The sequence below is a fragment of the Nuphar pumila genome, chromosome 6 (genome assembly GCF_984573655.1).
Source record: "Nuphar pumila chromosome 6, dmNupPumi1.hap1.1, whole genome shotgun sequence".
Taxonomy (NCBI): Eukaryota; Viridiplantae; Streptophyta; class Magnoliopsida; order Nymphaeales; family Nymphaeaceae; genus Nuphar; species Nuphar pumila.
Genome location: NC_143254.1, coordinates 123,869,099 through 123,881,929, shown reverse-complemented (window position 1 = coordinate 123,881,929; position 12,831 = coordinate 123,869,099). Strand labels below are relative to the sequence as shown.

The window sequence follows — 12,831 nt, the reverse complement described above, 5'->3', positions numbered from 1 at the left end:
TCATGTAGGTGGGAAGTGAAACGTGGAACTGAAGGTGTCACCAGTTCCATCATTTCCTACAACTGCATCCAGCCCAAACAACTTTGGCACTGGGTATTCCTCACTTCCTACAAGTTTCCAATCAGGGTCTAAAGAGTAGCTGTCAAATAGAGAATAACTAAAAAGACAATGGGGGTGGACATTCATATGAAAATTGGAGGCAAATCGCATGATGAAAATGGGAACACGGGCTGAACCATTTGGTCTATTTCTTTTAGTCCAAAAGAGGTCTAACCATTGTGTCGATCAATAATGACTACAAAGAAAGAAGAATGAATTTGGTGGTAGGTACAAGGCAGCAAATTTTCAAAAATCTCAAAGAGCGTTTGCATGTGCACACACATATACACATAGGGATGCACAACGAACCCAGCCGGCTCGAGCTCAGATTGGGCTCGTTTCGAAGCTCGTCCATGCTTTAATGGAGCCAAGCTTCTATATGGCTCAGAGGCTCGGACGAGCAAACGAGCCGAGCTTGATCAACCTATTGAGCTCGATAAATCTCAATACACTACAAGAAATCTGTGGATTAGAGACAGATGCTATCGGAGGCTAATCCATCGCAAATCTATCGCTATTTCGTTTCGCGACGGATTAGCGATGAAGAGCATTTGTTGCAATTTTCTAGTCACTAATTAGCGACAAAACTAATCTATCGCTATTTCTGTCACTAATTCACAATGGATTAACAAATGTCATGATCCATCGCTAAATTAAGACTGATTTAGAATTTTACGACAGATACATATCCATCGATAATCCATCGCTAAAATTTCACGATGGATACATTTTCGTCGCCCATTTAACGACGACTTAGTGACGAATTTCATTCCATCGCAAAACATCGACTGATTCAATTTTTGAGACAGATTAATATTCGTCGCTACATTCGTGATGAATATTAGCTATGGATATTATCCATCACACTTTTTTAAAAAAAAAAATTTATTTGAAATATAAATATCGAGAAAAAAATTCTCGTACTGCAATTTATATAACCTGTGTATAAAAAATAAAGTACACATAAAAAAAATATATACAAAGTGGGTGAAACAAATTTAACACAAGCTATAAGTGAAACAAATTTAACAACTCACTATAATCCTTGCCAAAGTTCAAATTAGTTATATACAATTGAACATATACAAAGAGTTTCATTTGAAACAACAAGTACATGAAACAAATTCAACACATGAATCTAATCATCGCCAAGATTTGGAGCATTATCCTATTCATTGTCTCGATTTGCCCCTTCACCCATGCCTCCATCAGCTCCTCTACGCTGATCATCTCCAACATCCTACAAGAGAACTGGAATGTTAGTATTGATAAACAAAATATAATAAAATAAATTATATGCAATGCACCTAATCTAAGAAAATCAAAGTAACATGTCTGAATGACACATAGACTAGGAATAAAGTGAAGAACATTAACAAAATTCAGATACATGTTCTAAGGCTGACAAAAAAAATTCATAGTGATTCAATCATGCAGATATGTGTTCTAAGGTTGTCAAAAAAATGTCATAGTGATTCAAGCATGCATATATGGTTTATAAGGCTATCAAATAAATGTGTTATGTATCACAATCATGCATATATGTGTTATAAGGCAGTCAAAAAACTTTCATAGTGATGAAATCATGTTTATATGTGTTTTAAGGTTGTCAAAAAACTTTCATAGTAATTCAAGCATGCATATATATGTTATAAGGTTGTCAAAACACTTTTATAATAATTCAATCATGCATATATGTGTTATATGGGCGAGATCAGCGACCTCCCTAAACCCATCAAGTCCATCCAAGCAGAATTCGAATCATGCCAACAGGAGATCCATAACAGAGATTTCAAAGTAATCTCAAGAGAGTTACAATTACAGGATGAACTCCAGAGTCTTTAATTAGGAATTAGAGGAATCCTTTTGGAAGCAAAAGTTCTGTTGTAAATGGCTGGAGGAATGAGATAGAAATACCTTCTTTCATTCTTATAGGAACATCATAGCTCAGAATCCCAATGAGATCAAATAGGAAGCTGTGTCCTTTTTCTCCCAGCTTTACCAAGTCTCCTGACAAAAATAGTTCCCTAGAAGGCGATGCAGCTCCTAAGGTCAACGATGAGGAGAACACAGGTCTTAAGAAAGAGGTCACAGAGGATGAGATTAGGCACTCGGTTCTTGACATGGATGGTGACAGTGCCCCAGGTTCAGACGGATTCCCTGGATGCTTCTTCCGGACCTTTTGGCATATTATAGGTGGTGGGTGATGTTATAAAAGCAGTTAAAAGCTTCTTTCAGGCTGGGAAAATTCTAAAATGTATAAACTGTACGCATATCACTATCATTCCTAAGACAGACAGAAGGCGCAAAGAGGCTCTCCCAATTCCATCCCATCGGTTTATGTAACTTAGTCTACAAGGCGATTACTAAAGTCATGGTGAACTGTATGAGGGGGGATTTTGGAGTGGATAATAAGTAAGAAGCAACAAGCATTTCTCAAGGGGTGCAACATTCAAGAAAGCATTCTTATGGCTCACAAAATGATTGATTCGATGGCGTTTAGTAAATGAAAAAGTGTCATGTTCAAATCAAAACTAACCTGGCGAAGGGTATGGACTGGGAATTCCTCGAGGAATCTCTATTATCCTTGGGTTTTGATGTAGGATGGATAAAAAAAATCATGATCTATGTCAAAACCCAATCCTTTGTCGTACTCATGAATGGCGAAGCTACTGTCAATTCTGGGGAAGCCGTGTGATTAGACAAGGAGATATCCCCTCTCCCCCTACCTCTTTCTGATCATAGTGGAAGGACTCTCGAGGCACTTGAATTGGTCGGTCTCCCAAAAAAAGATTGTTCTGGTGAGGATCGGCAGTTTTTACTGGCACCATTCCTTTAATGTGGACGATGCCCTTTTTTCATTAGAGACCAAAAGAACTCTATTAAAAAAATTCTAAAGAGCATGAGAAATTTTGAAAAAGTAGTTGATCTCATGAAAAGTCGATTTTAGTGCCGTTCAACATGCCCCGGAGTGTGACAAGAACTCTTAAGCAAGCCAGTGGATGGAAGGAAAAACACCTTCCTCTCACATATTTAGGCCTTCTTCTATTTCAAGAAAAGTTGAAGAAAGAAATCTATGTGCGAGCCTTTGATTAACAAGTTCACAGCCAGGTTAGAAAGGTGGGATGAGAAGCAACTCTCTATGGCAGCTAGGGTGGTTCTAATTTGTTAGGTCCTCTAGTCATTTCCATTATATTGGATGGGAACCTTCCTCCTGCCTGCACCAATAATTAGCTCGATTGAGAGAATCCTGAGTGTGGACGATCCAACACCCATCATGCTCATCTTCTCAATTGGAACAACATTGGCAAACCACTTGATGAAGGGGGCCTGGGTTTTCGGTAGCCACTTGTAGAGAGTTGTTACGAATCTATTTGTGTTGGATGAAAACCAAGTAGGGGCCTTAGACACAGCTTAAATTAAATATTGGGGAGCTGTTAAACTCGCAGACAAGCATACCTGTAGGGGGTGGATCATGACTTTTCAATTTTCCAAGTGATTGTCTGGGTGATTTGGAATTAAGTTGAGAAATTCTCAAATTTTTTTAGGATAAAAAAAAAAAAGTTCAATTGATTAACTGCAACAAGAAGGTATAAAGCTGACCAGAGATCAAATTCTGTGGATTCTGAAAGATTCAGGCAATGAGGTGGCTGTTTGATGGTGTCGTCTATTTTACTGGTTCCCACCAGATAAGGACTGGATCCAAGTCTGAATTCATGGGACCTTCCATCATCGGTGGAATTTTAGTTTTACTATACGTGACCATTCGGGCAATTTTTTGTTTGTAGGCTCCTTTTCAATTGAGGTTGCTCTAGAGAGTGGTGTGGATGTTTACCAATCCTCTCTCTACTCGATCAGTCTTCAAAAGTTCTGCTGATATATATTATGGCATCCACCAGCAGGTGGCTGAATGGAAACGCCTCTGAATCTGTGATTTCAAGTCTGGATAGACGTTTTTGTAAATTTCATGTACAGAAAATCAAATATATGTCTAATTTTGTTTCCCGTCAATCCGCTAAAATGGCAAGAAGGGTGTCCAGAAATCCTAGATGGATCACCCCCCAAGACGGGGTCCTCTACTAAAGGGTGTACTCACTCACAGTTTCATACCAGATTAATTGGTTCTGGTAGGGGTCATGACTAACCCCAACTTGCCTTTCAAAAAAGGAAAAATGTTTTCGAGGGCATAATTAGGGCTAGTCATTCAATTGATTATTGTTTAGTCATGCAAAATATCTGCAAAGATCAACTAAAACACCTACAATATTTATGTCTTTATTAAAGGATCATAACATGAGTTATTTATCAACGAAAATTTATACCTCGTGAGACGGATATTTAAAATATATCAAGAAAAGGCAGATGGTGTAACGGCATAATTAACCGGAAAGCTGGGCAGTTTCTGTAAATGGGTGATTACTTGGATTCATTTTTGTAATTTTCTCATTAGTTTCACTCCCCATCATTAACAAGTTAATTCCACGAACAGTCAAAACCTAAAAGTTTAATTGTGTTTCCCTTTTCTCAAGTTTTCCTTGCTTTGCTTACTTTTTGATAATTTTTCAAATTTTCCACATATCTTAAAACCATCTTGAAAAAAAAAGTCTTTGCAAAGGGATCATTACTAGGGTTGTCAACTGGTCGGGTTTGGTTCGTATCCAAGTGAAACTAGACTTGGATCAGATTTCGGGTATGGTATCGAGTCCGAACCTGAGTCTAATCGAGTCAACTAGAAGAGAAACCATACCCGGACCTGATAAGAACTATATGAACTGCAGACCTGAACCATATACGGTAAAATAATATTTTTTATCATTTTTATATTAAAAATTTGCGGGTCTTAATCGGAACTTGGGTTGGGCCCGGGTCTGATATACAATTTCACAAACTATACCCCAGATCCATGTATTAATCGAACCTTCGATCGAGTCCGGACCCGAGTCTTATTCGGGTCTTCTTATTTGTCATCATATATACCCAGACCTTATATGGTTTGGTCAGGGTCTGGGTAAACCCGACCGGTTGACACCCCTAATCATTATAGCATGGTAGAATTAAGGCTGAATTAGTATCTGAATAAAGTCCAACCATGGACGAAAGTACCATTATTCTTTCATATTGGATGCAACGGGTCTCACGTGAGTGCATTGCTTTTAGTGAAAATACTACTGCAATCTATCATTGATCAACTTCCATCATTGTCATTGTCCAAAAGACTAGGACCACAAACTTGCTTATGGGCTTTTGCATTTTTTGCGTGCACTTCTCCTTCATGAATCATGGATCTTCTCTTGTTAAGGTATTGGATCCACCTTGCCGCATGCGGACAGATACCGAGCCAAGGCACCGCACGATCGAGCACTTGATCAAATCAGATGCAGGTTAGACTCCAAGATGCACCTTGAAATCGTATGGATAATGTGGTGTCTCCAAATTGCAAAGGCCACCATTTTCAGTTTGCATCCTGAACTTGGCTTCTTCTCCGAGCAGCTCTACCTAGATTATTACAAGATGTTAACTACAGGTTGCCCAATTTCCTTGCATCTTTTGAAACAGCAAAAGAGAAGTCACTGCCAAAAGTCTCATAACGTTCCCTTTGTTTGGATGGCTATCCTCCAGTTTGACCATAACAAGAGAAAAAGTTAAGGTAAAGAGATTAGAAGCTTACCCACATTTCTTCTTCGTCCGTTTCCTTATCCAGGCTCTTTATTGCATCTTGATGCTTCTCAGCTCCCTCATTTCTAGCGAATCTTCCGCGAATCCTATGCCTACTATCGGCCAGCACTTTCCGGCATTCATACTGGTGAAGAACAGCATAATCAGTTAGCAAGAAGAAAATCTGATTAGCACTTGAAAGCCTGCCTTACAATGGGTCGTTACTATTAAGTTATAGGCCTTAACTAATGACCATACTTGAGAAGCTCAGCTTTTTCTAAAAAAGATTACTGAAGTCCATACTTTGAGATAAAGAAGAAAGGGAGAGAGATTAAAACCTTAATTTTCCTATTGAAGTTCCTCTGTGTACGCTTGCACCGGTACCTATGGATCCTTTCCTTACGTTCTTCGGCGCTGTAACGTGCAACCTTAAATCCTCCTTGCTCTACACCTGAATTCTCTGAACCTGAATCAAACTGAACTAATTTGATTTTAGTTTTGCTCTAAACATGGAGTAAAACACACACACACACACACACACACACACACACACACAGTTCTCTCACATGCAAGTCTCCGGTACTAGAGGCCTTCCTCATGGTTCCTACTCCATATTCGTGTGGAACATGCAAAAGGTTTTGCTGACCATGTAAATCCTTAGTGTGGAGGTAGCCATTCTCAGACCAAGAGAGAGGAAGGTGCTCTAGTGATAGGCTGCTCAGACTCCTCTGCATCCGCCCTTGTCTCTCAGCACTCTCAACACTACTGCTACCAATAGAAGCAGAGTACCCATTTAGAGACTCTGCTTTAGCTGCTCCAACAGAACATGCCCCCTGATTCAGTAGCTCCGGAGACCATGGAGAAAAAGATTTAGTCATCTTGGGGAAGAAGGCATCAAGCAGGTTGAAGAAAGAGGAATCCCAGGGACAGCACATTTCATGTACTGACATGATGTTCTAAAACTAGCAATCTCTCTCTCTCTCTCTCTCAACACAAACACTCTCACTGACTGGTTTAAATTATCAAATGGGTGAGGACATCATTGGTGGCATTTGGGGGAATGAAGTGATTGAGAGGGCGGCTAAGGACATGGCAACTTGTTTGTCGAGGCCTTCGATTTCTACTTTGGCTGCTGGTGATGGAGTAGGGCACTCCTTTTTAACTTTTTTATGGCTATTATTGGATGCCTTCAGGTCCATTCATTTCTTCACCTTCCCCACGTCTTTTCTGTCTGATTCCTCCATAACCAGACCACCACAAAGGAGGATCTACCGGACCATATACGACGCTCGTTACTTGCCGTTGAACGGAATAAGTTGTGGCCATCCACCCTTTTTGTACATTTGATGGTAGCCGTCCCCAAGCATTCGGTTGGACTGCTAGGATCGACGTATGATGCACCGGATCATATGGCATAGGATACAACTCTTTTTCAGGTTTTCTGGATTTTAGCAAATGCTTCACTTAGCAAGTAGGGCATTACCATAACCATATGCTTCACTTCTATCCTAGACACGGTTTCTTCGGGTAATAAATAAAAAAAAGAAAGAAAGAAAAGTAGGGCTGGTAAACGAACTGAGCAGCTCATACGGTTCATCATGAACTCGTTCATGATCGGTTAGTATAGCTGGAGAGCTGAGCCGTGAACAGCTCATTTAGCTTAAAAGAGTCGAGCCCCAACAAAGGGCCGGTGATCGGCTCGGTTCGGCTTGAGAGTGTGCATATAGACAAAAATATATATATTTTTTATGTATAAGATATATTATACGAGTTAGCTCATGTTAGACATATGATCTCATTTAGGGACACGCAGAGCTCAAGTTCGGCTCGGCTCGGCTAAACACGAACACTAGCCAAGTCATGAGCTCAATCTATTGGTAAATGCGATGAGTCTAAACACGCCCTGTTAGCAAGTTGAAACTTGTATAAACCAACTCTGGGAAATGTGAAAATCGCTGAAGAAACATTTCATTATGAAATGAAAAAAAAAAGTGTAATTTTCATATTTGCACCTATAATTTTTGGCATAATCTAAAATTCCACCTATTTCTTGAAAATTAAAGCAAATACACCTAAACTTTGTTATGATTAAATAGAAAATCATGCATTGTTTTTGCGTTAAATTTATAACAAAATCTCAAATATGACGTATGAAAATTACTGCTTCTGCAAACTTCGAACTCACTTTTCTGTAAGTAAAACCTGTTTATTGCTGCACGAGATGATGATGATCCAAACATTAATACAACTTTTAAGGATAAAATAGAATAAAAACCGAGGCAGGAAGATATAAAATTAAATTAAATCTACATAATTCATGTGCCTCGCAAACACACAAGTTGGAATATAAGAGCAAGATTATATTCTAAATGTTTTAGGTAAAATGATAGTATATTTCTACTAACCAAAGATAGATTAATATTAACTGTAGTTAATTTTTTGAAAAGTTTGTTTTCTATTACATAAACAAAATTTTGGTGCTTTTTGAAAATTTTCAAACACTGGTCGGGTTTTCGAATTATGCCAGAATGTTAAGTGATAATTTGAATTTTTTCCTATAGGGAAAAGGAGATTATTGATCTCAATATTGCATTAATTACCATATTAAGAGAAAGAAATACTAGGAAGCTTAGCGTAATTATAGTCTAAACTCCAATTCTTTATGGGACAGTAATATCAACTTCAACAAAACTTTTTGGATTAGTGTCTTGACTTTAGGGAGAATAAACTGCCCTACTCTGATTTGAGAACACTTTATTAATAGCCAACAAGATTTTATAAGGGGAAACGCACCTACCAACTCATATCTCTCACAGCTTTCTTTTTTGTAGGTAAAATTGGATCATGATTTTCTTGGACGGACCTTTTTAGAAACCCATACTGGATCCAACAAACTAACGCTAATTAACTTTGTTAGGGGGGTCACCAACCCAAAATAAGTGGCTGCATGTTGGTTAGATGTCAATCCATACCATTGCATGCCAATAACACCTAAGCTGGTTTCTATATAAGGGTCCAAGTAGGGCTGAGAACAAGTTGGATATACATGGGCTGGATCTTGCCTGCTCCAAATGCAAATACAAATTTTTTGAATATGAAGTCAGTTCCGAATCTGGAAACAATCATTGATCTAAGATTGAATCTGGATCCAAACTGTATGTGGCAGTATTGAATCTGATCAAAACATATCCAAAACTTTGCTCCTTACATGTTGAAAAATGCAACTGGATTAGATTTTGATCATAATCCCAATTAAACCCAAATTAAAATTTTGATTCGAATCCAAAAATAATTGGATTAAGTGAATCCAAGTCTAATCTGAATGCATATCTGGATCTCTCTTGAAGGAGCTGATGGGACACACATCCATACCCAATCCATTTGCACCCCTAGGTCCAATCAAACGTCCCAGTCCTCCAATGGTAGTGTTTGGATAGAGGAAAAAAGTGAAGCACTAAATGAACCTGAGAAAAATGGGGATCTTCAAAATTAAAATGCCCCTCTGACTTGGGAGATCAAATTGCTTATCTACCTAAAAAGGCGTTGAGAGGATTCCCTTGCGCCCCTTTTCATCCATCTTTGGAAAAGGAGCACATGACTTCGAAATATATACAAGGAAAAGCCCACAGTTGGAGTTGCTTTTCCCTTCTATCCAAACACCATCACATCTTCTCAGCACCAAACCCAGTCTCAGTTATAACAGAACTGATTGGCACAGTTGTAGGACGTTGGGATGGACCTAGCGTGGTCCAAATTGGACCAATAGTGACCCATTAGCCCTTGGTTAAAACCAAGATGTGAGAGAAGTCTAAGCCTTGCACTACAAAAAAAATGTTATTTAGCGACGAAAATTTATGACAGAAATAATCCGTCGCAAAGTTGCAACAAAAATAATTTGTTGCAAAGTTGCGACAGATTAGCGAGAGAAAACTATCTGTCCCTGAAATTGGAATTAGTTACGGAATTAGCGACAGAAAAATTTCGTCGCAAAACACCGTCGCAAATTTGCGACGAAAAAATTCTGTCTCAAACTCCATCGCCACTTCACGACGGATGAGCGACACTATTTTTTTGTGGCTACTCCATCACAAATTTGCAACGGCGTTTGCGATGAAATTTTTTCGTCGCTAAATTTCCTGAAAAACCCTAATGCGAGCCCTTTTCTTTTCTCTTTCTATTTCATCTTGTCGCCTGCCACCCCTTGCCCATCGCCCGCCACCCATCGCCCGTCGCAGGTCATCTGCCGCTCATCGCCCGTCATTCATCGCCCATCACCTGTCGCCCGTCGCCTGCCGCCCTCTCCTTCATTCACCTCCTCCTTCTTTCCTCACTCCATCTCTCTCGCCGCAGTGTGCTGCCGTCGACGACCCCCGAGCACTCTCCCTCTCATCGTCTTTCCCGACCCGCCGTCATCGGTGAGCACCGCCGCCAGGCGACAGTGCCACCACCACTACTTCCTGCTCCTTTGTCCTCTTCTTCTGTTTACCAGGATCGACGCAGGCAACCCTCTCGGCTGCCTCCTTGCCTCCCTCGTGTGCTCTCACCGACGATCCTTGCCAGGTAACCCGTGACGCCAGCCGCCTCCACAGGTAACCTCTTTCCCCTTTGCGTATCTTCTTCTTCTTGTCCTCCTTTTTTTTCCTTCTGACTGGCAGTGGTTAAAGTCCGTCCTGTTTATCTTTTTCGGCAGTCATGGCCGTTCGGCAGGGGCTGAAGCCCCTGTCAGTATTCCATCAAGTCGGCAACCATGGCAGTTAGGCAAGGGCTGAAGCCCCTGGCAGTATTTCCTGTCTCCCTATTGTGGCAGAGGAGAGCGAGTCCCTCTCTCGCGTTCAGCGTGCCTGTGCCCCCGATTTGCTTGCTCACTCGTTTGGCGATTGTGCTGGCTAGTGGGGGGAGCTTCAGGCCTGCTGTGCATGCTTTGGGCATGAGTGGGGTTGGCTTTGGTACATAGTACCGTCATGGCTATGCGTTGTGCTTTTGCCACGAGGTGCTTGCCCCCCCTTCCTGTCTCCAAACAGAGTCTCAGTTCCCCATCGATTTGTGGGATCAATTTCCCGTTTGATTTGAAGAAACCGAGTTTTCATTTATATATTTGTGCTTTGCAGGTGCGTAGCTGAGCTAATTGTGCAATGCTTAATGCTAAACATCATATGCAACTAAAAATGCCATGCAAAAAGAAATAAGAAAAATGCAAAGGCAAAAGCATACAAATTGGATAAATACCCATGGTGAGTAATTAGTGATGCAGTCACATCACATGTTATTTACTTTCTTGGATGCAACACTTTTCTGTTCACACACTCACTTAGTTGTTGATATCTAGGACTGCTTTGGTGAAGTTTGGATATCATGCTGAGCATGATTTGAATGTATGAAAATAGAAGTGCTCTTATTTTTGGAGTTCGGATTTCATGTTAGTCATTGTAGTAATTAGCAAGATATTAGAGTGCGTTTGCAGCAGGTACATATTTGACATTGGTGTGGTATGAATGAGTGATTGTATTGCCATGTTTGATGTGACTGTATTCATGCTTGCATGAAGTTATTTTCAATTTGATTATGCCTTCCATGTGAAATTGTATCATAAAAATATGATTTAAATGAATGTATTGTGTTGATAAATGTGATTTCATCATTCTAAATATCCTTATGATGAGTGTAAATATGATGTGATGGTTTTGCACATGAAAATATTAAGTTATCAATGCATGCATCATCGTTCTTTTGATTAAATGATATTATATATATATATATATATATATATATATATATATATATATATATATATATATGTGTGTGTGTGTGTGTGTGTGTGTGTGTGTGTGTGTGATATATTAAATCATTACATCCACCATGAATGCATGATAAATTAAATATTTTCTTCATCATAACATTATTATGATTCCCTTTTAACTGGTGAAGATAATATCTGTAACATTATAGGACAAAATGGCTGCAAACCGTGAATGAATGTACTGTAGGATAGTTGACAATAAGGTGTTGCTCGAATATATGGATGGTGTTGATAGTTTTATTGAATTTGCAACGACAAGTGTCAGTACAATGGATCACACAGGTCGGATTGGGTGCCCTTGCACGATGTGTAAAAACAATCAATTTGCAGAACCTCATGGCGTTAGACATCACCTATACAAGAAGGGTTTTGTGAGTGATTATCAGAATTGGACGCTTCATGGTGAAGAATTTTAGAGTACAAACGATTTGATCTGGAGTTATAAAGAGAACTTTCACATCTCACTGATTCAGAAGTACAAAAACAACATAAAAATAAGTTTGTGGCATGGTTGAAAGAGTTGACAAGGACGATGACATGTATTCTTTCTGTATAAACAATAATATGTTACTTAATTAGTCGTGATCACAATTATTATTTATGTTTATAGGTCCGTTTAAATGAATGTTATGATATTAAAGACCAAGAAATATGTGATTTACGAAATGGTTCGACTAAAGTTGTGTAATGTTACAACGGGTATGTCATAAATGGTTATCGATTTCATATAAAAGACTACGGTGTAAACAAGTCAACGATGAATAGTGGAGTGTGTGTCAAGGGTAGCAGTTACGGTAAAAATGAACATGACTACTACGGTGTTATAGAAGAAATAATGGAGTTGACTTACTTAGGCATAAATAATAGAGTAACTTTATTCAAGTGTCATTGATTGGATCTCACAACAACAAGAGTCGACAGAGCCTCAGGCATTGTAAAGGTGAATCATAAATCAAGATTTAGAACATGTGAACCATTCATATTAGCTTCGCAAGCTCAATAAGTTTACTATACTTTATATCCAAATATAAGGAAGTCAGATAGAAATGAATGGTGGGCAATTTGCAAGATAAAGTCTAAACTATACCCCGAGTATGATCAGTTACAAGCAGACAAGATTGATGAAAAGAGTGATTACTATCAATCAAATGATATGTATGACTTCTCTTATGGTCACGATGTCACACATGGTCTGCATGTCACATCTCCATTGTCCGATGGCACACGTATGGAAGAATGTGATCCAAATGATATATCAAGTGGATGGACGCCCAATAAAA

At 39.2% G+C, this 12,831-nt stretch overlaps 1 protein-coding gene across 1 annotated transcript; it reads right to left on the bottom strand.

Moving 5' to 3' along the window:
- Nucleotides 1-6,632, bottom strand: LOC149836022 (uncharacterized). Its single transcript, XM_090009689.1, has 5 exons — nt 6,321-6,632; nt 6,093-6,230; nt 5,768-5,899; nt 5,622-5,707; nt 1-139 (listed from the first exon to the last, which is right to left on the bottom strand). Exons 1-5 carry the CDS (start codon nt 6,630-6,632, stop codon nt 1-3), a joined length of 807 nt encoding a protein of 268 aa, XP_089865815.1.
- Nucleotides 6,633-12,831: the final 6,199 nt, after the last annotated feature.